The sequence below is a fragment of the Octopus sinensis genome, linkage group LG11, assembly GCF_006345805.1.
Source record: "Octopus sinensis linkage group LG11, ASM634580v1, whole genome shotgun sequence".
In the NCBI taxonomy this organism is placed as follows: domain Eukaryota; kingdom Metazoa; phylum Mollusca; class Cephalopoda; order Octopoda; family Octopodidae; genus Octopus; species Octopus sinensis.
Genome location: NC_043007.1, coordinates 17,225,900 through 17,251,266, shown reverse-complemented (window position 1 = coordinate 17,251,266; position 25,367 = coordinate 17,225,900). Strand labels below are relative to the sequence as shown.

Here is a 25,367-nt window from a genome sequence, read left to right as displayed (position 1 = left end):
CAGGCACCTTCCTCATAGGATCCCATCAAAAGCAGCCATCATTGGACTTTCTGGCTGGATTCCCTAGTATGACCAGCTGAGACCATGGCTATTGTCCAGCCAACTCATTCTTGGTCTACTCCCTAGGTCTCCTACCAGTTGGTTCAGCTTGAAGAATCTGTCTTTTGATCCCTTCTGGTGATATTATAACCATATGTCAGTAGTACCAGAACCACGATCTTTTGATGCAGAGAAGTAATAGTTCAAACTGGGGAGACTTCCTGATCTCTGAGCTACACACATGTAATTTAGAATTTAGAATTTTTGTGAAATTTAGAATTTCTAATTACAGTGACCAGTGAATAAATTTCACTGTAAATAGATATATTTGCAAAGGCTTGGTAAGTATCACTGCTAACGGGGACACGCTACCCTGAACTGATGACGGGCAATACCCAGAAACATGCATGATTCAGGTTGCTGGTCCTGGCTGGTGGGGGTGCTTGCCTCCCCTTTTCAAAGCCGACAGGAAGTATCGATGCTTCCTAGGGCTATATAATGGTGGTGTAATTCCCTCTATGGGACTGTCACATTATGTTGACAGTATACAACCACTCTATCGCTCCACCACCACTCATGTCTCTTTGAGACATTTAGAAATTCAATGTTTCTAATTAGAATCTTTTTTCTTTTTTGTCAACAGCATCGTAGAAATTTAATGTCTAGACACTTTTTAAAATGTGAGGGATTTAAGAAACTTCATGCACTATGTGTTGCCAAAAGGATCCTGGGGATATAAACTGATCTTTGTGGAAATAAATAATGTTAAAGTGTTATGAAACATTACAAGATTATCAGTTTTCCATGGAGGAAAGAGAAGAGGAAGAGTTGCTGATGTTAGCAGCGAACATTATGCTTAAACACTGGAGGTGTAAGTATTATCTATTTCTTTACTACCCACAAGGGGCTAAACATAGAGGGGACAAAGGGCTTAAGTCAATTACATCGACCTCAGGGCGTAACTGGTACTTATTTAATAGATCCCGAAAGGATGGAAGGCAAAGTCGACCTCGGCGGAATTTGAACTCAGAACGTAACGGCAGACGAAATACCGCTAAGCATTTCGCCTGGCATGCTGACGTTTCTGCCAGCTCGCCACCTTCACTGGAGGTGTAGTATTATCATGGGCATGTGAACTAAATATACTCAGAGATGACTGATGGAAGGACACTGTCAGCAGAAGTAAATCCAGGACACCTCATACAGAAGCTTTGAATCCACTTGATTAGTTTAGAATATAATCCATAAGAAGGCTGTTGACAGGAGATTGCCATGCTACACTTTGGTGGTACTTGGATAATACAGTCGTTAAGAAACACAGTTTTGTTTTCAAATTACTTACTAGTGCACAACACTTCACTTTAATTCAAGCCTCCAAACGAAGCTACACAATACAGTAAAAATAATACAATTAGCTATAAAATTTTTCATTCATTCGGTTCAAAACTATCCCAAACAACTAATTGGATTATATAGACCCCATAATTGTCCTTGACAGCTATCACCATCATCATCATCATTTAACGTCCGCTTTCCATGCTAGCATGGGTTGGATGGTTTGACTGAGGACTGGCAAACCAGATGGCTGCACCAGGCTCCAATCTGATCTGGCAGAGTTTCTACAGTTGGATGCCCTTCCAAACGCCAACCACTCTGAGAGTGTAGTGGGTGCTTTTTACGTGCCACCAGCACGAGGGCCATGCTCAAATGGCGTTTTTTACATGCCACCTGCACAGGAGCCAGTCCAGCAGCACTGGCAACGACCTCTATCGAATGTTTTTTTCGTGTGCCACCGGCACAAGTGCCAGTAAGGCAACACTGGTAACGATCACGCTCGAATGGTGCTTTTTATGTGCCACCAGCATGGAAGTCAGTTAGCTGCTCTGGCAACGATCACGCTCTGTTAGCTGCTTTAGCAACGATCACGCTGTATGTTTTAAGAACTATGTTGCAACTACACTGACAAAAGATTATAAAGGTTCTAAAAATCAAACATGAAAGGAGAATACTTAGTGATCTTTAGCAGATTAAGAGCAGAGTTCTAGCAACCCTAGGTTTCTAGCCATTTTCACCTCTTCATGCTACTAGATCTCAAAGTAGAAGTAATGACTCAGTGAAAATCTGCAATATATATTATAATTCCAATCAGAAGACCATCTTTCATTCAGATGTGTCACTGCTAATCTTAACAGACTGCCATGAAGAAACAAAGAAAATCTGAGCAGAGTGGAATCTTACTTGACATAAAATACACCATATTCTTTTGATTCTATCCTCTCCCATCCCATTGGTAAGTTATCTTTCTCAAAAGGATGGCTCCAATGCGTAGTTTGTGTATTGTGATCGATATAGTATTTGCGTCCACGTACAGTCCAGTCTAAAGACCAGCCAGGGGGTAGGGATAACTCTTCCTGTCCCATGTAGCTTCCTGACCCATAACCTACAAAGAAAGAAGAAGAAAAAAAAAACAGGAATATAATTACAATAATTAAATAGTCTTCCAGCAACGACAATACAGTCAGACAAGACATTTTAAACAAAACAATACAGTAATGGAATATTTAGCAATTCATATATATATTTTAAAAAATATATATATGAATTTATATATATATTTTAAAAAATCAATAAAGTAGCTTACATCCCTGGGCATGGATACATTGAAACTCTGACGTCTGGCAGCTGACTTGGCAGACATCCATAAAATTATTAACCATCTTACAAGCAATAACTCTGAGCACCTTTTCAAACTCCACCTGTCTTAACACCCGTGGACATGATTACAAAGTCAGAAAACAGCACAGCTCCCATGACTTTCGGAAACACTTTTTCACGCTAAGAGTTGCTGAAGCATGGAACAAACTGCTGACATCAGTTGCTAGTTGTCGGAGCACTGCATCCTTCAAAACTTCCATGCTTCCTGAGATTCACCAACACTACACCTGATTTTCTCCCCTCCATACACACGCAAGCATGTATCTGACTCATACACTGTTCACTTTCCAGACATTTGTACATTACTGGATATGCTTTATACGCACTTTTGACAAGTTGTGGTGCACCTGAGCACTGTATACAATAATTTCATCATCATTATTATTATTATCCTTTTTTTGAGATGGTAGGGCATGATTTAAGGGAGATCTGGGTGGTATTTCTTGCAGATCGAAGAACCACGTAAACACTTCCTAGTCGACTCGACCACGATACCTAGCACTGTCCAACGGTCGCTCATCTAAGTAATCAGACGAGAGTCAGTGTTTATAACACGACAGGGCCGTTTTAAAGGAAACCTAGCATGTAGGAATTTCTTAGTTTTATTTTTCCTTCGAAGAGTAGCCTCCCTTGACTACATTCGTAACTACATTTGAAACAATCACAGGTTTTTCGTTTTCGACAGAGATTCAAACCTTTTCATGGTTTGAGGCAGACTGTTTTACGCATGCTTGTCTGTTTGTCTGTCTGTCCTTGAGGAATTCTATATGTTGATAACCCCGTTCTCATTACACAATCAGCTGAAGTATTGATGAAATGGTTCCAAGCCGACAAGAATAATCAAGTCAAAATCTTAAAAGTTAACATGACAATCATCATCATCATCATCATCATCATCATCACTATTGTTACCATTTAACGTCCACTTTTCCATGGTCAGACAGAATTTGTTATGGCAAATTTTCTACTTCAGATCCTATTGCTTACCAACCAAATGGTTCCAGGTTCAGTCCCACTGCGTGGCACCTTCGGCAAGTGTCTTCTACTATAGCCTCGAGCCGACCAAAGCCTTGTGAGTGGATTTGGTAGACGGAAACTGAAAGAAGCCCATCGTATATATGTATATATGTGTGTGTGTGTCTGCGTTTGTCCCCCAACATCGCTTGACAACCAATGCTGGTGTGTTTATGTCCCTGTAACTTAGTGGTTCGGCAAAAGAAACCGATAGAATAAGTACTAGGCTTACAAAGAATAAATCCTGGGGTTGATTTGCTCGACTAAAGTTGGTGCTCCAGCATGGCCACAGTCAGATGACTGAAACAAGTAAAAGAGTAAAGAGTATATATACATGGTGGGCTCTCCGATCAAAGACAACATATGAGCGTTCAGCTTTTACCAAATGACCTGCACAAATAATTTCTTATAGTGATCAAATGTATGTGCCATACATTAGCTAACTCCCTCTATAAAATCGATGTTGCCTGAACAGGTGCACAGTGGACCACATGTCAGGTAACAAAATGATCACAGAGCAATGCAGAGATGAAGTGTTTTGCTTAAGAATACAACACAGAACCCAGTCTCACACTTGTGAGTGCAACATCCTAACCACTAGGCCACACGTCTCCCTTAAATCATGCCCTAACCATCTCAAAAAAAGGATAATAATAATAATAATAATTAAATTATTGTATACAGTGCTCAGGTGCACCACAACTTGTCAAAAGTGCGTATAAAGCATATGCAGTAATGTACAAATGTCTGGAAAGTGAACAGTGTATAAGTCAGAGACATGCTTGCATGTGTATGGAGGAGAGAAAATCAGGTGTGGTGTTGGCAATCTCAGGAAGCATGGAAGTTTTGAAGGATGCAGTGCTCCGACAACTAACAACTGATGCCGGCAGTTTGTTCCATGCTTCAGCAACTCTCAGCGTGAAAAAATGTTTCCGAAAGTCATGGGAGCTGTGCTGTTTTCTGACTTTGTAAACATGTCCACAGGTGTTAGACAGGTGGAGTTTGAAAAGGTGCTCAGTTATTGTTAGTAAGATGGTTGTGTGATTTAGAAGCTTGCTTCCCAACTATGTGGTCTTGGGTTCAGTCCCACTAATGGCATCTTGCAGAATTGTTTTCTACTGTAGAGAATGGTGGTGAAACATTATGATGGAGGGGTTGGATGGAATGAATATTGTGATGGAGGGCTGAGGGAACAAACACTGTCATAGATGAGTGGAGGGAAATTGAACATTAGAAATTTTTTGGTTGCTGTCATAGATTTGGAAATTTTAGAATTAAGTGAAAATTTTCAAATTTGATATATTGATTTAATTTTTCATCTGGGATTGAGTCAACATCAACATCAAAAATCAATGGAAATTGTAGTTGTGATCCCTGTGCCGGTGGCACATAAAAAGCACCATCTGAACGTGGCTGATGCCAGCGCCACCTTGACTGGCTTCCATGCCGGTGGCACATAAAAAGCACCAACCGATCGTGGCTGTTGCCAGCCTCACCTGGCACCCCTGCCAGTGGCACGTAAAAAGCACCCACTACACTCACGGAGTAGTTGGCGTTAGGAAGGGCATCCAGCTGTAGAAACACTGCCAGATCAGACTGGAGCCTGGTGCAGCCTCCTGGCTTCCCAGACCTCAGCCGAACCGTCCAACCCATGCTAGCATGGAAAGCGGATGTTAAACGATGATGATGATGATGTAGCTCTGGGCCTTGTAAGTGGATTAGGTGGACAAAAACTGAAAGAAGCTCATGCTATATATATATATGTGTGTATGTTTGTGTGTAACCTTGTCTAGACTTCACAAGATGATTGCAAATGAACAAGCAAGGTTGTTTATTCCCAATCCTCCATAGAAAACATATCTGACCACGGGAAAATATTACCTTGCTTGGAAACCAATAAGGGTTGGTGACAGGAAGGGCATCTGTCATAGGAAATCTGCCTCAACAAGTTCAGTCTGATCCAAGCAAGCATGGAAAAATGAACATTAAATGATGATGATGATGATATATATCAAAACACCCTTAGTATTAATATTTGTCCACTAATTGTTTTTTAACAAAGCATGTACCTCTTTGCATTTAAATAATTATGATTAAAGTTTTAATTTAAGTACTTTATTTTATTTAATATTTAAATCACTTTTGTTTGTCTTTAAAGGTGTTTGTAATTTCTTTATGTTTCATTCCCCCGCCACCACCGAATTTTTCAAATGGTAATGGTAATTTGTGAATTATTTTTGTTAACTTAATTCTGTATGTTAATTCTGAGCGACTAAGTTTGCTTAGATAAGGGAGAATACTCAGTATTTCTTGGCTTAATTGGATAAATAAATAACTGAATAACTCTCGGGCAAACAGATAGTTGTGGAGGTGCAATGGCCCAGTGGTTAGGGCAGCGGACTCGCGGTCGGAGGATCGCGGTTTCGATTACCAGACCGGGCGTTGTGTGTGTTTATTGAGCGAAAACACTTAAAAGGTCCATGAGGTTCCGGCAGGGGGTGGTGGCGACCCCTGTTGTATTCTTACTCTTTTGCCACAACTTTCTCTCACTCTCTCTTCCTGTTTCTTGAGTAACAGTGCGATGGACTGGCGTCCCATCCAGCTGTGGGGAACACATACGCCACAGAGACCAGGAAACCGGGCCCATGAAATGGCTAGGCTTGAAAAGGGCGACGAAACAGATTATTATTTTTGTTCATTTATAGTTTGTTATTTTTCCATAACAACAACAGTACTTGGAGGTTTTAACAAATTCAAATAATTCAAAAACTGATGATGTAATTACTTTCACAACACGATGCTACCCCTAGCATTATTAACTTAGCTGTGTAGTCTGAGGAGTGAGTGAAATATTATGAATCAGGCAGTTATGCACCTCACCTAGAGTTGCAACACAACAAAGCTGTGTCAAAGTTTTTAACACATGACCCTGTAGTCATCATTATCATCATCATCGTTTAACGTCCGCTTTCCATGCTAGCATGGGTTGGACGATTTTGACTGAGGGCTGGCAAACCGAATGGCTGCACTGGCAGAGTTTCTACAGCTGGATGCCCTTCCTAGTGCCAACCACTCCAAGAGTGTAGTAGGTGCTTTTTATGTGTCACTGGCACGGGCGCCAGTCAGGCGGTACTGGCAACAACCTCGCTCAAATCTTTTTTACACGTGCCACTGAAGCGACATTGGCAACGATCACGCTCGAATGGTGCCCTTTTACGTGCCACAGGTACGGAAGCCAGTTGGCTGCTCTGGCAACGATCACGCTCGGATTAGAACCCTACTAGCACATGCACATGTGCCAGTAAGGCGACGCTGGTAACGATCATACTCGAATGGTGCCCTTTTATGTGCCACTGGCACAGAAGCCGGTTAGCCGCTCTGTCAACGATCAGCAGCCCAAAACCCTAAACCCTGCAACCATTGTACTTTGTAATCAAATAAAATAAAATAACTAACCGGTGGAAGAAGAAGACGGTGTAGTATTGCCACTAACATGTACAAGTTCCTGGTTTGTTCCAGCAACTGGTATCACTGCCTGTTGGTGTGCACCAACATTGCCAACAGTAGCTGTTTGGTTTTGCTGAGCGTAGTGGTTGCGGATTTCTTGATGGTATTGTTGGATCTGATAGTTCTCATCACATTGGTTGTAATACTCAGGAGTATAGACAGAATTAGCATTGTAAGCCTTTGCAGCACTATATACATTTGTGTTGTTGTTATAGCTGGTCACTACTGTCGTACCAACAGGCTGTAACTGTGACGGACTTGTTGTTTCTTCATTTTTCATTGTAGCTTCTGCAAAAACAATGTCAAATTAATAGGTTTTTTATGGTCAAAATGGAACTTTCCCCATGTCCGTTATATACTTTATACATATTGTGCAACTGCTTTGGTTAACATTTTTAATTCAGGGGGTATGTAAAAGTTAACACTATTCTATTGTACTCTTTTTCTTTTGTGTGTGGTGAGGGGAATCATATGATGGTATCTAAAGTAAATCAAGGCAGCGAGCTGGCAGAATCGTTAGCATGCCGGGCGAAATGCGTAGCCGTATTTCGTCTGCCACTATGTTCTGAGTTCAAATTCCGCCAAGGTCGACTTTGCCTTTCATCCTTTCGGGGTCGATAAATTAAGTACCAGTTACGCACAGGGGTCGATGTAATCGACTTAATACCTATGTCTGTCCTTGTTCATCCCCTGTGTTTAGCCCCTTGTGGGTAATAAAGAGAAAGGTATCTAAAGCAAGGTGGCTTGCTGGCAGAAACGTTAGCACGCCAGGCGAAATGCTTAACCGTATTTCGTCTGCCGCTACGTTCTGAGTTCAAATTCCGCCAAGATCAACTTTACCTTTCGTCCTTTTGGGGTCGATAAATTAAGTACCAGTTATGCACTGGGGTCAATATAATCGACTTAATCCGTTTGTCTGTCCTTGTTCGTCCCCTCTGTGTTTAGCCCCTTATGGGTAATAAAGAAATAGGTATCTAAAGTAAATGTTTCCCTGAAATATTTACAAGAGTATCAAGCGCACATTACAGTATATTTACTGAGCGATTGTTTTTTTCACTGCTCCAGCATATTCGGAGAAATCTATGCTTTACTGAGGTGGTTGAATAAGGCTGAAACAAGTCTGGAGTTGTTTCCCTCATTTGACAAAAGGCTCAGTAACTAATAGGGTTTATTCTTTGCAACACATTTTTTTTTCTAATTAACTCCCTTCATTAAAATGCTAAGACGAGATGTAGCCGTGCCTTGTCTACGTAGCTGCAATTGTACTGTGTTTATATAAGAATAATGGAACTGTGCCATAAATAAGATGGCACGGTGCCAGGTCTACATAGCTGCAACTGTACCATACCACAAGCCCATGCATAGCTCCACTTCATAGCATCTTTGACAAGTGTCTTCTACGCAAGCATTGGTTTGACCAACACCATGTGAGTGGAATTTGATAGATGGAAACTGTGCTGAAACCCTTCATATACATATCTGTGTGCACGTGTGTGTGTGCATGTCCATATCTGTTCTTGTGCATATACTGGCCTAAAAACAGGTGTTGCCCATTTATAACTGTAACTTAGCAGTTCAAAAAATAGAGATTGTTATAACAAAATACTGAGCTGTAATAAATACTAAGGTTGATATGACTGACTAAAACCCTTGAAGGCAGTACCCCAGCATGGGCTGAAGTCCAACGACTGAAACCAGTAAAAGAATGTACTTGGATGTAGTTGGATTGTCTATGTCTTGGTCTGTCACAATCCCTAGAACTTATAAGGCCAGACAACCAGGTTTCCATGGAATACATATTTCTTTACTACCCACAAGGGGCTAAACACAGAGGTGACAAACAAGGACAGACAAAGGGATTAAGTCAATTACATCGACCCCAGTGCGTAACTGGTACTTAATTTATCAACCCTGAAAGGATGAAAGGCAAAGTTGACCTCAGCGGAATTTGAACTCAGAACGTAATGGCAGACGAAATACGGCTACGCATTTCGCCCGGCGTGCTAACGTTTCTGCCAGCTCGCTGCCTTTCCATGGAATATAAGTGCATGAGATTACAACACTCACCCTGAATGGGATGCCAGTCCATTGCAAGGTTAACTCCCCCAGCAGACAACCCATGCCTGTTCAACCCAAGCTAACATGGAAAATGGATGTAAAAGGATGGTGATCCTGAAGGGCTGAAGTAACATGAAATGAAGTGTTTTGCTCAAGACCACAATGCACTGCTTGGTCTGTAAATTGAAACCACGACCTTACAATCATACGTGCACCAGCTTAACCACTAGGCCGTATGCCATAATTGTCTGTGTCTGCATAGATAAAATGGAAACTTTAGAGCTGTAATCACAATGCAAGAGATTTAACCTACGACAGTGTGTTGAAACTGGAACAAAGTGTTGATGGGTCGTTTTCTTAGACATTTAAAAAATATGCGAAGCTGCAGTGGAATTGTGTCAATGACAAGATCATAAAAATATGATATCATCATCATCATCGTTTAACGTCCACTTTCCATGGGTTGGACGATTTGACTGAGGACTGGCGAACCAGATGGCTGCACCAGGCTCCAATCTTGATCTGGCAGAGTTTCTACAGCTGGATGCCTTTCCTAATGCCAACCACTCCGAGAGTGTAGTGGGTGCTTTTACGTGCCACTGGCACAAGGGCCAGTCAGGCGGTACTGGCAACGGCCATGGAAAAATCGTGTTTTTTTTTTTATGTGTCACCTGCACACTGGCACAAGTGCCAGTAAGGCGACGCTATAAACTATTATATAAAAATATGATATAAACTATTTACGATATCATAAGAATATGATATCACAATATAATGTCCATCTTCCATACTGGCATGGGTTCGACAGTTTGACAGGAGCTGGCAAGCCAGAAGACTGCACCAAACTTCATTGTCTGTTTTGGCATGGGTTTTATGGCTGGATACCTTGGGGTCTTATCAGAAATAACTATCATTAAACTAGATTCTCAAGACTATGGATATTAACCAATCATCTCACTCATGGTTTACCCCTAGGTCTGCTGCTGGTTGTGTTGGCTTGAAGAATCTGTCTTGCAATCCTTTCCCATGACATTTGAAATTGAACCAATCCTATGACTGGCACCCGGTAGTTGCCAGTGCCGCTGGACTGACTCCTGTGCAGGTGGCAAGTAAAGAAACACCGTTTCGACCCTGTGCTTGAGGAGACCTATTGAGTCAAGTACACCAACATCAAAAATCAATGGAAATTATAGTAGTGATCCCTCTGCCGGTGGCACGTAAAAAGCACCATCCAAACGTGGCTGATGCCAGCGCCGCCTTGATTGGCTTCCATGCCGGTGGCACATAAAAAGCACCCACTACACTCATGGAGTGGTTGGCATTAGGAAGGGCATCAAGCTGTAGAAACACTGCCAGATCAGACTGGAGTCTGGTGCAGCCTTCTGGCTTCCCAGACCCCGGTCGAGCCATCCAACCCATGCTAGCATGGGAAACAGACGTTAAACAATGATGATGATGATGATGATGATGATGATGATGATGAAGCTATGACTTTTCAATGTGGAGAAGTAGCAGCTCAATCCAGAGTGACTTTCTGATCTCGAAGCTATGCACCCTGTTGAGTAACATTACTCCAGAGATCCTTTGAAGGATCCCCATTTTGGCTGCTTGTATTTGTGACCAAAGTCTTTTGGTCATTACCCATCATAGGCACGAAATCCAGATTGAAGATAGCAAGTTTGGCCTTTTTTATCAACCTCTTCTAAAAATACACCATAACTACATAAATAAAATGGAACAGTCAAATTACGAAATTATTATACTGATGTTGTTTAGCCCAAAGTCAGTCTAGAGCAGCCAGACCTACAATTAAAGGCTTTCTAGCTGTGCCCTCTTTTTTTTTTTTCAAATATAATGTATCTAGGACTTCATTATCCAATGTCTTGCCTTTAAGACAGAGAAAGATTTGGTTACTATTTCTAGCAGGTTGAGTGACTTCAGTTTGCTATCAAGGATATTTTTACAACTGGATAGTCCTCTCTAGTTCCAACCAATGTATTTATCGTTGGTTAGAACTTGGGAGTCTCCAACTTAAGGGTGATTCTATCTGCAGGCATGGCTGTGTGGGTAAAAAGTTCACCTCCAAACCACATTGCTTTGGGTTCAGTCCCACTGCATGGTGCTCTGAGCAAGTGTCTTCTAATATGGTACTATGTCTTTTTGTCCGATGTCACTTCATCAAACATCTTTTTGTCCAATGATTTTTTTTTTGTCCAACAACAAATCCTATCAATAAAATTCTCAATGATTATTTGATTTTGATGTTCACCTTGTTTTCTAAAAAGTTTATTTAAAACTAGCAGTATCGCCTGGTGTTGCTCGGGTTTGTTTTGACCCTTTAGAATTGAAATTTTTGAAAAGTAAAAATTTTGCATTATGTAGCTTCTAATTCTCTTTAAGTGAACATTTTTCTGGTTGAAATACACCAAAAAATAGTGACACAGCAGTCAAAAAATCGTAAAAAATAGGGATTTTCATGGAAAAAAAGCACCTTTTTGATGTAAATAACTTTTGGTGTTAACATGGTCCGATTTGAATTTTTTATTCTACAGAAGGAAGAGCAAGCCTTCTTCTGTCATACTCTCAATTTTGGTCAACTTGCGCCGCAGGGTCTCAGAGGAGTTAGGGTTAGTTGAAGGCTACCAAACCTGCCATACACAGACAACTTCAGCTTTATATATATAGAGATTGAACAAAAAGTCATTGGACAAAAAGACATTAGACCAAAAGATGTGAATGAAGTGACGTTGGACAAAGTAACATCAGACGAAAAGTCAGGTCACATTGTAATATAGCCACAGGGCAATTGAAGCCTTATGAATGAATTTGGTTGGCTGAAGTTCATTCATGTGTATGTGTGTGAAAATGCTTGTGCTTTCTTTGACAGAGAGTATAAAAAGGGGGAAGCATTCTGTTTTAAGGGGATGAGCTTGTGATGAGGACTAATAAAATACACTCCTAATCCAATTAACTAAGAGTCTCAATAATCATTAGTAGAAAATTCCTCTGTTCTATCATTAAGCATTATTACTGATCAAAAGCAGAAGACATGAGGGGTAGCCGTGACTGTACAGTGCCAGGTTAAAATGTCTAACAGCATCTAATTTAGTCTCACTAGATTCTTGGTTCAAATCCTCCTCAAGTAAGTGTTAGCATTTATCACACCTGGATTGTTGATGAAATAAATACCTGTTTATATCAGCTATACAAATTGATTATACTGCTTCCCCTTCATAAAATTGATCTCATACACATGTTAACTCTTTTGCCTGTCTAAAGTATTTTCACAAGTTAGTCTTAAACGTCTATGCTTGTTGTTAGACTTTTAGTTAGCCCTAAATGTTTCATACATCATTATCATCATCATCATCATCATCACCGTTTAACATCCGCTTTCCATGCTAGCATGGGTTGGACGATTTTGACTGAGGACTGGCGAACCAGATGGCTGCACCAGGCTCCAATCTGATCTGGCAGAGTTTCTACAGCTTGATGCCCTTCCTAACGCCAACCACTCCGAGAGTGTAGTGGGTGCTTTTTACGTGCCACCTGCACGGGGGCCAGTCAGGCTGTACTGGAAACGACCTCGCTCGAATCTTTTTACACATGCCACTGGCACAGGTGCCAGTAAGGCGACGCTGGTAACGATCACACTCGAATGGTGCCTTTTATGTGCCACTGGCATGGAAGCCGGTTAGCTGCTCTGTCAACGATCACGCTCGGATGGTGCTCTTGGCACCCTACTAGCACGGGCACAAGTGCCAGTAAGGCGACACTGGTAACGATGACACTCGAATAGTGCCTTTTACGTGCCACCAGCACAGAAGCTAGTTAGCTGCTCTGACAACGATCATGCTCGTATGGTGCTCTTTGCACCCCGCTAGCACGGATGCCAGTCATCGATTTTGATTTGTTCTGAGTAATAAAAAACTTTCCTTTCATAAGAGCAAAATTACTCTGGTGGCTGAAAAAAAAAAGTGTATCATATACGATGCATGGATGCTATGGAAATATGCCACCATATAATGTGTGATATGGGGACAGGCAAAGGGTTTAAAAAGCAAACCCAAGCAAATATCGAAGTTATCTCACCTTCTCTTATAGATGCAAGTGAATTATCTGGTTTCATCTTTGAATGCAGGGACTGTGGTGAGGGAGGTGGTGGTGCACTCGGTGTAAGTGACTGGTGGTGGGCACCTTGATTAAGAATTGCTCGAGGTACCACCCGACCAGGGTTTGCAGCAGTCTGACTCGGCACCAACAAAGCCCCGTGTTGTTGCTGATGTTGATGATGTAACCCAACCTGGTTCAGTTGTGGGGATGCACTTCCACTCTGAGGACCCATTTGCTGCTGATTGCAGGTTGCAGTTTGGTGTTGTTGCGCATTGTGGTGTGACTGTAGCTTGGGAGAGTCCTGTGAATTGGGCCGATAGTTGGTCAGTGACATGTTCTGAAAAGCTTGGTTGAAATTAGAGGCCGACCCATAGCCGGATGATGAGAAGGTCGACGCAGGAGAATGTCCTGGCGACGGGGTAGAAGATGGGGCTGGTGAAGAAGCTGCATTAAGGTTCTGGTATATATGGCCAGCTGGGTTGTTGGCACTGGAGTTACAATTAGAATTGGTGTTGGGGGAAGAAACACCTCCACTACCGTGGGAAGTTGGGGAAAAATTTGAGGAATGACATTGTAGCTTTGGTGCTGAGATGTATGAGTGGCCGCTATAAGCAAAGCTATTTACAGATTGTTGTGGTGCGTAAGAAGCCAAGGTTTTCGTACTTCGACGTTGAAATACATTGGTGTGCCGTACAGGAGTATCATAATCTAAAAGAGAGAAAATTAAGAAATTAGTCATTTGGTGCAAAAATATTGAGTATGTATACATAATGTATGTACATGCAATTACTGCAGTTGGAGTTGTAAAAGATGCATGGACATATCAGACACATTATCAGCAATTTCAGCAGCACATACCGTAAATCCTCGAGTATAATCCGCATTTTTTCCCCAAAATTTAAAGGTCAAAATACCTAGTGCGTACTATATACGAGGTAAAAAATGAAAAATGTTTTCTAAGCAATGTCCGAGTCTCTATTTGCTGTCCGGCAATGTTTATTCAGACGCATTTTGTGATGTCGGGCACGAAAATACATTAAGCTAAGCCTGAAAGCAATGAAGTCATAAAAGAATCATCCATAACTTGCAGTAAGCAACATTTACTAAAATAAAAGTATTCAGAACACAGAATATCATGTGACAAAAACAATTGCAAACATATTTACATTCCCATATAACAGTTAAGAACATCACCATTATTATATTACGCAAGTGCACAAGTGTTTGTTCGACTAGGTGCTGCTGGGCTAATTACGCACAAATTGTGCTTAATAGTTTAGTGCTAAATAGTTCATTTTGCTGTTTGTATTGGCAGTTTGTATCATTACCGTGGCAAACAATAGATACTTGATTAAATACCGGTATTAAATGTTTGAACTACTGTGGGTCTTTACTAGGGTTTTTTATAAGCGGGACTTAAACCTGTACATTAATCTCCAATAAAACATTCTATACATTACATGCCCATAAAATGTCTCGTAGATCTTATTCAGCTATGTTTAAACTTAAAGTTATATCATATGCTGAAGAGCATGGTAATAGGGCCGCTGGAAGAAAATTTGATGTTGACGAAAGCAATGTCAGGTTATGGAGAACATTTGTCTATTTATTAGTGAAGTCTCATATAAAATAATTTTTTTTTTGTTTTAATCTTGGAATTAGATGCGTTTTGAATTACAGTCAGGTGACTTTTGGCCAAACTTGCATATGCACACAACACACGTATGCAAGTACTCAAAACATACATGAACATACATATAGATACACAAACACATAGTAAACAAGAACATGCAGACACACACATACACTAAACTGCAGAAGCATTACCAACAAACTGGGCCTTTCAGTGTGTGTTACACACCTGATGACAATATCACCTGTCAAATCCCTTTACACTGTGCTTTAATTCTTCAGCATTTAAACTGGTCATATCCAGCCCAAAATATTCTACCTGTTTCATTTTCAAATAGGACAGATCAGATCTCTCACATTCACCCTACAATGTCACTCTACAAATAAACAATCACAGCACCATCCGAACGTGGCCGATGCCAGCACCGCCCCGACTGGCTTCTGTGCCGGTGGCACATAAAAAGCACCATCCAAATGTGGCCGACGCCAGCACCGCCTCGACTGGCTTCTGTGCCGGTGGCACATAAAAAAAGCACCAACCGATCGTGGCCGATGCCAGACCCCTCTGGCACCTGTGCAGGTGGCACGTAAAAAGCACCCACTACACTCGTGGAGTGGTTGGCGTTAGGAAGGGCATCCAGCTGTAGAAACACTGCCAGATCAGACTGGAGCCTGGAGCAGCCCCTGGCTCCCCAGACCCCGGTCGAACCGTCCAACCTGTGCTAGCGCGGAAAACAGACGTTAAACGATAATGATGATGATCATCATCAGCAAAAGGTATGAGATAATGCATGATTAATTGAAAACAATGTTAATAAATAAGCAGAACATTTGACAGAGTAATCTGAATGCTAAAAGAGGAGCAACAAGAGAACAGATAGACCCCCACAAGTTTTCTGAGGGCCTTGCAGCTTTTTTAAAAAGATTGGCCACAGATGGACCGCTAGAAATTCTGTGAGTCTTGCATCTTTACTAAAAAGATTGGCCACAGGTGGACCACTGAAAATTCTGTGAGCCTTGGGTCTTTTCTAAAGTAGGTGGCAACAGATGAACCACTAAGAAATTCTCTGTGGGCCTTGAACCTCTTCTAAATAGGTTGGCCACAGAGAGACCACCACAAGTTTTCTGAGGGCCTTGCAGCTTTTCTAAAAAGATTGGCCACAGATGGACCACCGAGAAGTGTTCTCTGTGGGCCTTGTGTCTATACTAAAAAGATTGGCCACAAATGGACCACTAGAAATTCTGTGGCTCTTGCATCTTTACTAAAAAGATTGGCCACAGATGACCAAGAAGTTTTCTGTGGGTTTTACATCTTTACTAAAAAGATTGGCCACAGGTGGACCACTGAAAATTCTCTGTGAACCATGGGTCTTTTCTAAAGTAGGTGGCAACAGATGAACCACTAAGAAATTCTCTGTGGGCCTTGAACCTCTTCTAAATAGGTTGGCCACAGAGAGACCACCACAAGTTTTCTGAGGGCCTTGCAGCTTTTCTAAAAAGATTGGCCACAGATGGACCACCGAGAAGTGTTCTCTGTGGGCCTTGTGTCTATACTAAAAAGATTGGCCACAAATGGACCACTAGAAATTCTGTGGCTCTTGCATCTTTACTAAAAAGATTGGCCACAGATGACCAAGAAGTTTTCTGTGGGTTTTACATCTTTACTAAAAAGATTGGCCACAGGTGGACCACTGAAAATTCTCTGTGAACCATGGGTCTTTTCTAAAGTAGCTGGCAACAGATGAACCACTAAGAAATTCTCTGTGGGCCTTGAACCTCTTCTAAAAAGGATGGCCACAGGTGGACCATGGACATAAATTTTTCAAATCTTATGTTTGTAGTCCATTGAACTGTTGGTGGCTTTATACTGTCATTCATGTGATGCTTATATATGCATTACCAATGATGAAAATAGTTATGGATATATACAGGGATAGTTATACACGCAACATAGGTTAACACACACAGAGGCCACAGGCAAATGTAAAAGAAAAAAGTCAAAAGTGGGCTAAAAGAATAAAAAAAAAAAGCTGCAAATCTCTGATTTTTAAGCTGTTTTCATCAATCAATTTTGGGGGAGAGGTGGGGAAGAGAGAGAGGGAGACAAGTAGAGAGAACATTAAGACAAAATAGAATTTTTAATAATACATAAATGATAGATAAACTCGAGAAACTTGTGATGGTTCATACTGTCTTGGAATTTCTCATCCCAAAGTATTTCCTGTACAATATGTCTGGGGAAAGGATATTCAGCACTCTCATCACAAATATTTAGATAATTGTTGTATCAGGTTTATTAAGGTCGGTCACAGTTTAGTTGTACTTAAGAATGTTGACAACTACTAGCGAGACATTTAGTTTGAAAATAAAACTACCACCACCACCACCACCACCACCACCATCGCCACTACATGTGATGACACTGTATTGTGTTAGTATAACACCATTTAAACATGTGTTTGGCAATTTTCTCTACCTCTCCTTTATTGCTAGAGCAGCAGAAATTGTTTCAAGTGACTCATAACTAGCTTAATACACTCGATGGGAGGAATTTAAATGAACACATAACTAGATGACTGACTAAAGAGAAGCAAATAAACGAAACGAAGACATTTACAGATGATGTTGCATCACGGTTAAATATATATCGTAAAGAATACATACATACATACATACAATACTGAATAGATATATGATGCTGAACAAATCTCTCTCTATGTAAAGTGGTTTGTGTATGGCAGTTTTGGTAGCCTTCAACTAACACTAACTCCTCCGAGACCCTGCGACACAAGTTGACCAGAATTGAGAGTATGATAGAAGAAGGCTTGCTCTTCCTTCCGTAGAAGAAAGAATTCAAATCGGACCATGTTAACACCAAAAATTATTTACACCAAAAAGGTGCTTTTTTTTCTATGAAAATCCCTATTTTTTACAATTTTTTTTACTGCTGTGTCACCATTTTTCGGTGTATTTCAACCAGAAAAATGTTCACTTAAAGAGAATAACAAGCTACATAATGCAACATTTTTACTTTTCAAAAATTCCAATTGTAAAGGGTCGAAAAGAAAACAAGCCTGAGCAACATTGGGCTATACAGCTAGTATATATATAATACCTACATCATCATCATCGTTTAACATCTGTTTTCCATGCTGGCATGGGTTGGGCAGTTTGGCATGAGCTGTCCAAACTCCAATTGTCTCTTGCGGCATGGCTTCTAAGGCTGGATGCCCTTCCTAATACCAACCACTTTACAGAGTGTGCTGGGTGCTTTTTATGTGCCACCAGCATGGGTACATTTACACAGCACTGGCACAAGTACATTTTATGTGGCACTGACACGTGTATAGGACAAGCCTGTATGTATGCATGTATGGATGACAGCAATTCTATTTAGCATGCTGTGTCTTCTCAAGCCCAGCATCTGAAGATCCTTTCTCACCACTTTAGCCAGTGTCTTCCTGGGTTTACCCCTTCCACAGGTACCCTCAATAATTAGAGCTCAGCACTTATTTTTGCAGCTGTCCTCATCCATACACAGCACACAACCAAACCATGGTGACTGTTTTGTGGGGACCTGGCTATACTATGAACAGTGAGTGGTACATTGAGACACTCAAAAAGCTTAGCGAATCCATTGGGAGAAAAAGACCAAACACGAATCTGAAAAGGATCTGCATTCACCACAACAATGTGCAATAACACATATCTTTAGCAGCAAATCAGGCAATCAGCAAACTAGGCTGTCAGTGGTTCCCCAGTCACTGTACAGCCCAGATCTGGCACCTTCTAACTTCCACCTGTTCAATCCAATGAAAAGGTCTTCAGGCACAATAATGCAATAATGCACACCTGATGATTTTCAAATATAAAAGTTGTGTTCAATGATGGTGTAAAATGCTTTACTTGTGACGGAGACCATGTTGAGTAATACCTTTGTATTGTGGAAGAGTCACTCTATCACCATGCGCATTTTGAATAACCAATTAATGAAGAACTTATTCCCACTTTTTTGGCATCATGAGAAAGAGCATCCCAGCCACAAAAACCATACCAAAGCAGACACTGGAGCTCAATGCAGTCCTTGGACACATCACGGATCCTCTCAAACCATCCAACCCATACCAGCATGGAACATGGGCTTTAAAAGATGATGACATACTCCTTTACTTGTTTCAGTCCAGTCATTTGACTGTGGCCATCCTGGAGCACTGCCTTTAGTCGAGAAAATCGACCCCAGGACTTATTCTTTGTAAGTCCAGTACTTATTCTATCGGTCTCTTTTGCCAAACCGCTAAGTTACGGGGATGTAAACACACCACCATCAGTTGTCAAGCGATGTTGGGGGGACAAACACACACACATATATATATACGATGGGCTTCTTTCAGTTTCCGTCTACCAAATCCACTCACAAGGCTTAGGTCGGCCAGAGGCTATAGTAGAAGACACTTGCCCAAGGTGCCACGCAGTGGGAAGGAACCTGGAACCATGTGGTTGGTAAGCAAGCTACTTACCACACAGCCACTCCTGCACCTGCAATATTTTCTACCTGACCATTGAGTGTAATAAATAAGCAGAGGAAAATAGTAACCAGGCAGAAAAAAGTTCAAGGAGTTATTACTTCTGGTGACAACAAAGGGCTTTACTCATCAAATGAAAAGCAGACTTTATCAGTCTTATTTGTGCAATATGGTAGTGAGATGTGAGCAGTGAATATGGAGAATTTGTGAAAGCTGGAAAGAAATAAAGAAGGCATGCTCTGCTGAATATATAATGCCAGTGTCCATGAATGACCGTCTAAAAATACACCATGGGAAAAATTAGATTGCGTGCCAAAGAGAAGGCTGCAATGGTATGGATAAGTGAGGTGCATAACGAATGACAGTTAAATGGTAAAATGTCAAATGATGAAAACAGTAGAAGCTTACAGATCAGAAAAGCTTAAGATGTTGGTTGAAGTGGACAGCCTTGATTTTCTGATGCTGAGCTTCACAAAGGAGATAATGAACAGAGGCAAATGAAGGGTGTTGTGTTGAAACCCAGGCCAGCAGTAAAAATGATGCTAATGGTGACTGAATAAGTATATATGATATTGAATGAATGTGTATGGTACAGTAAAATGCCGCCAATCTACAATATAGGCGCAGGAGTAGCTGTGTGGTAAGTAGCTTGCTAACCAACCACATGGTTCCGGGTTCAGTCCCACTGCGTGGCATCTTGGGCAAGTGTCTTCTGCTATAGCCCCGGGCCGACCAATGCCTTGTGAGTGGATTTGGTAGACAGAAACTGAAAGAAACCTGTCGTATATATGTCTATATATATATGTATGTGTGTGTTTGTGTGTCTGTGTTTGTCCCCCTAGCATTGCTTGACAACTGATGCTGGTGTGTTTACGTCCCTGTCAATTAGCGGTTTGGCAAAACAGACCGATAGAATAAGTACTGGGCTTGCAAAGAATAAGTCCCGGGGTCGATTTGCTCGACTAAAGGCGGTGCTCCAGCATGGCTGCAGTCAAATGACTGAAACAAGTAAAAGAGTAAAGAGTAAAAGAGTATAATAAAACAGTCTTTGGACGAAAAATGGTATGCACATTTTCCTTTGACGGTTAATGGCAGCCAAACCGAGGCTAGGATCGAGCTGAAAATTGGCAGGGATACTAAATGCATGGTGGGGATGAGACCTGGGATGGTTAGAATTCGCAGGTTATAAAGATGTGGTTGCTATGGCAAAAAGAGTGATTTTTTATCGATTCAAGGGGGCCCAGAGCCCCTCTAGGTTTGTGCGATTGGCTTTTAATGCCCAATGGCATGCACTGCAGGCTGTTGTCCTCAATAAACATACATTTTGTCGCAAAATTCTGGCTACTAGGAAACGATTTTTCATTGTGAAAAAACGAGTGCTTTTTGCCTTCATTTTCTTTTTAATTTTTAATAAAATTTTCGTTTTTTTTTAAATTCCTGATCTTTAAAATGTGGCCCAAGTAGACCCAAGTGAAATCAGGTTATAATACTAGTCTACAATATAAAACTGCTGGAGATAGAAAGGACAGCCTGCTATAAAAACTATACCATCTATGACAACAAAAACTAATGGCTTTGTTTTTTGTAAATTAGCATATAATGGAGGACCACAGCAAATGGTGAGAAGTTATACTATTAAAGCATACCTATCAAACCCACTGCTGGTATGGAAAAATCAGAGAGATGATGATGATCAACAACTATATAATACTGAACAAATATACATGATAGGCACCCTAGCTACACCTGTACCTATATGCTATCCACAAGGCAGAAAAAAAAATGCTTTGCCTTGATTGGTGGGTACATAAATTCTAAAAGTTGGCTCTGACCTACACAATTTGAAGAATATATATTTCCTCGTTGCTTCTGGTCAACTATTTGCTAAGGAGTGAACACATGAACAGCTGCAAACAAACTGATCTCTGTATGATGAGTGAACCTCCAGGCATATATATATGATGCAACTATGAAAATTCTGAACATTTATTAAAATCACATTCCATTTTGCAGTAACTGAAAGTAATAACAAAACACATACTTTGGTCACCAAAGAGATGCTCAGGAATTCCTATCCTGTTGATGTTTTGCAAAAATCCTGTATGAACGGCTATTAAAAGTCAAACAAGTACAGTAGAGTAACCAAAGTAATCAATTTGATACCTAGAAGATTTCTGCACAGTCAAGTTCAGTTTATGCTGTGTAAAGAGAACTCAAATATCTATGATCCACATCTGGATATTGACTTAGATATAAAGAATGCACTCTCTTTAGAGGAAGCATTTGAGAAATATGTAACAGCTGTGGTCTTGGATCATTACCATTCCTACAAACGTACCAAGTGGCAATGTTTGTAAGTAGCTGAAGAGCATTTTGCCATCATCCACAAACCGCCCAATGTTTTAACAATTCAAATGGAAACATTTGATTATAACTTGAACAAAACTGTCCAGAATATCAGCTTGGCTTTTGTCCGTGCATGAGTATTTGAAAAAGTGAATCCCTGATGTATATAAACTTTAGCCTGTACTGGTACATCTAATTATTATTTTTTCCATTTGTATTAATTACGATTGCATAATATAATTTGTACACACACACACACACACACATGTTGGAGCAGCTGTAGTCTATTGAAGTGAATATAGGAAGTATTTTCTGTGGACCAATCATGGGTTGGACGATTTGACTGAGATCTGGCGAACCAGATGGCTGCACCAGGCTCCAATCTGATCTGGTAGAGTTTCTACAGCTGGATGCCCTTCCTAACACCAACCACTCCCAGAGTGTTGTGGGTGCTTTTACGTCCCACCGGCACGAGGGCCAGTCAGGCAGTACTGGCAACGGCCACGCTCTAATGGTGCTTTTTATGTGCCACCTGCACAGGAGCCAGTCTAGCAGTACTGGCATTGACCTCGCTCGAATGTTTTTTCACGTGCCACCAGCACAAGTGCCAGTAAGGTGACGCAGGTAAAGATCACGCTCGAATGGTGCTTTTTACGTGCCACTAGCACAGAAGCCAGTTTGTAGCTCTGGCAACGATCACACTCAGATGGTACACTTAGCACTCCACTAGCACGGATGCCAGTCATCGAATTTGATGTTGGGATAAAATGCAAAGACTGGTAGGATTTGAACTCGGTCATTAATCAATGAAATTAATTGCTGTCCAGCACAATAATTAATCTATGTCACCATTACAGACCTGATAATAATAAATAATAAAAGTAATAGTAACAATACTGGTTTAAAATTCTGACAAAAGCCAATCATTTTCAGGAGTGGTAAAAAGTGGCATAATTATATACTTTAGGATTTAAATTAGTATGTTTTCGAAATAACTAAGGATTGAAATTAAACAAAGTTGTTGATTAGCGATCATTAGTCATGTTCCTGCAACCTCTTACAAGAAGAAATTCTATAACTATTTCGCCAGCACAGAATAGCAAATTAAAATTGCTAAAAGTGATGCAAAATCAGATTTACTTTCATCTAATGATGAAGAAGTGATTTTTGACCAAAGTCTAAATGTCACAATTTCTTATTTCTTTATTGCCCACAAGGGGCTAAACATAGAGGGGACAAACAACGACAGACAAAGGGATTAAGTTGATTACATCGATCCCAGTGCGTAACTGGTACTTATTTAATTGACCCTGAAAGGATGAAAGGCAAAGTCGACCTCGGCGGAATTTGAACTCAGAACGTAACGGCAGACAAAATACCTATTTCTTTACTACCCACAAGGGGCTAAACACAGAGAGGACAAACAAGGACAGACAAACAGATTAAGTCGATTATATCGACCCCAGTGCATAACTGGTACTTAATTTATCGACCCCGAAAGGATGAAAGGCAAAGTCAACCTCGGCGGAATTTGAACTCAGAACGTAGCGGCAGACGAAATACCTATTTCTTTACAACCCACAAGGGGCTAAACACAGAGAGGACAAACAAGGACAGACAAACAGATTAAGTCGATTATATCGACCCCAGTGCATAACTGGTACTTATTTAATCGACTCCGAAAGGATGAATGGCAAAGTCGACCTCGGCGGAATTTGAACTCAGAATGTAGCGGCAGATGAAATACCGCTAAGCATTCATCCGGCGTGCTAACGATTCTGCCAGCTCGCCGTTTCTGTCACTCACAAGGCATTGTTTGACTCAGTGCTATAGCAGCAGGCCCTTGTTCAGGGTGAAATGCAGTGGGACTGCAAATGGTCACACAGTGAGCTTCTTAACAGCCTTGCAAACTTTCCCGTGTACACTGCGTGTTAAATGATCTTTTCCCATGAACATGCAGTAGTCAATGCTTCATGTGACATAATGACTCCATTCACAATAGTGAGCCCATCCTTGAGAGGACATACACAACCACAAACACTAAGCCAAGCTCGACCCATCTACACAGCCAACTGTGTGCTATTGTGCAGCTCATTTAAACTCTTGCTTTCAAAAATATTTGCATCATCCTTTGCCAGCATACAAACATACATGCGTGTATACAGAGATATTATCCTCCCATACAAACATATAGACACATACATAGGTGTGTGTGTGTGTATATATATATATATATATATATAATATTTTATAATTACGAGTATAATTATAATTAGGGTTCAGCAAAGATTTACTTTACCACATACCGAAGTTTAGAAATAGCAGCTAAAAGAACCTTAGCTATTTCTTCTACTATAAGAAGAGACTCCCAGACAAAACAAAATACTCGAAAATACTCGTGGGTTATTTCGAGTATTTTGTTTTGTCCGAGAGTCTCTTCTTATAGTAGAAGAAATTGCTAAGGTTCTTTTAGCTGCTATTTCTAAACTTCGGTATGTGGTAAAGTAAATCTTTGCTGAACCCTAATTATAATTATACTCGTAATTATAAAATATAAGTTTACTGAAAAATGGTCCTTTTTCATACCGAATTCTACTTGGTAGAATTATTAATTACTAGTTAATTAATTAATTAATTTTACCCTTTATTATAATTGATAATTGATTATACCATAGTTTAGCTTACATTTTTTAATGTGTCCTACCTTTTTTAATAAGACTGTTGGATATCAAATTTGAGGGAGATTTTGCTGCTATATATATATATATATATATATACACACACACACAGATACGCATGACAAAATTCAAGGGGAATTGAAAAGCTTGATAATTTGCAGGACACTTGACTTCTGACTGACATAGCAGAGGTGATTAATCTATGGGAGTATTCTTAAGTCAAGTGAATCACAATAGCAAACTGAACTGAACAGAGAAAGGTAGCAACATAAACTATATCTTAATCTTTATTTCTAAACAATGAGGAAAGACATAATTATCCAAATTACTCATATCTTTTCATTCTTTTTTCATTTCAAAAAAATTTTTTTTTGTCCTCTCATTCGTGTTGTTGTAGGTAATTTATAAATCTGCCAATGAAGGAGAGTCTAAATGGTTGGCTGACCAGCTAAATATAGCAGCAAAATCTCCCTCAAATTTGATATCCAACAGTCTTATTAAAAAAGGTAGGACACATTAAAAAATGTAAGCTAAACTATGGTATAATAATAAATGCGCCCTTTTAAAGCCTAGCCAGGCTCATGGGCCCGGTTTCCCGGTTTCTATGGCATATATGTTCTCCATCTGGACGGGACGCCAGTCCATCACAGCATTACTCATTTTTGCCAGCTGAGTGGACTGGAGCAACGTGAAATGAAGTGTTTTGCTCAAGAACACAACGCATTGCCTGGTCCAGGAATTG

The 25,367-nt window shown here is 40.5% G+C and overlaps 1 protein-coding gene across 1 annotated transcript in view; it reads right to left on the bottom strand.

Annotated features, from left to right (window-relative positions):
- LOC115217508 (scaffold protein salvador) overlaps window positions 1–25,367 on the bottom strand; it is a 57,449-nt gene that overhangs the window by 7,613 nt on the left and 24,469 nt on the right. Inside the window, exons 2-4 of the mRNA XM_029787227.2 lie at window positions 13,426–14,154; window positions 7,225–7,563; window positions 2,278–2,479 (exon numbers count right to left, since the gene is read on the bottom strand). Coding sequence (XP_029643087.1) covers window positions 2,278–2,479; window positions 7,225–7,563; window positions 13,426–14,154 — 1,270 coding nt within the window. The remainder of the gene's footprint in view (window positions 1–2,277; window positions 2,480–7,224; window positions 7,564–13,425; window positions 14,155–25,367) is intronic.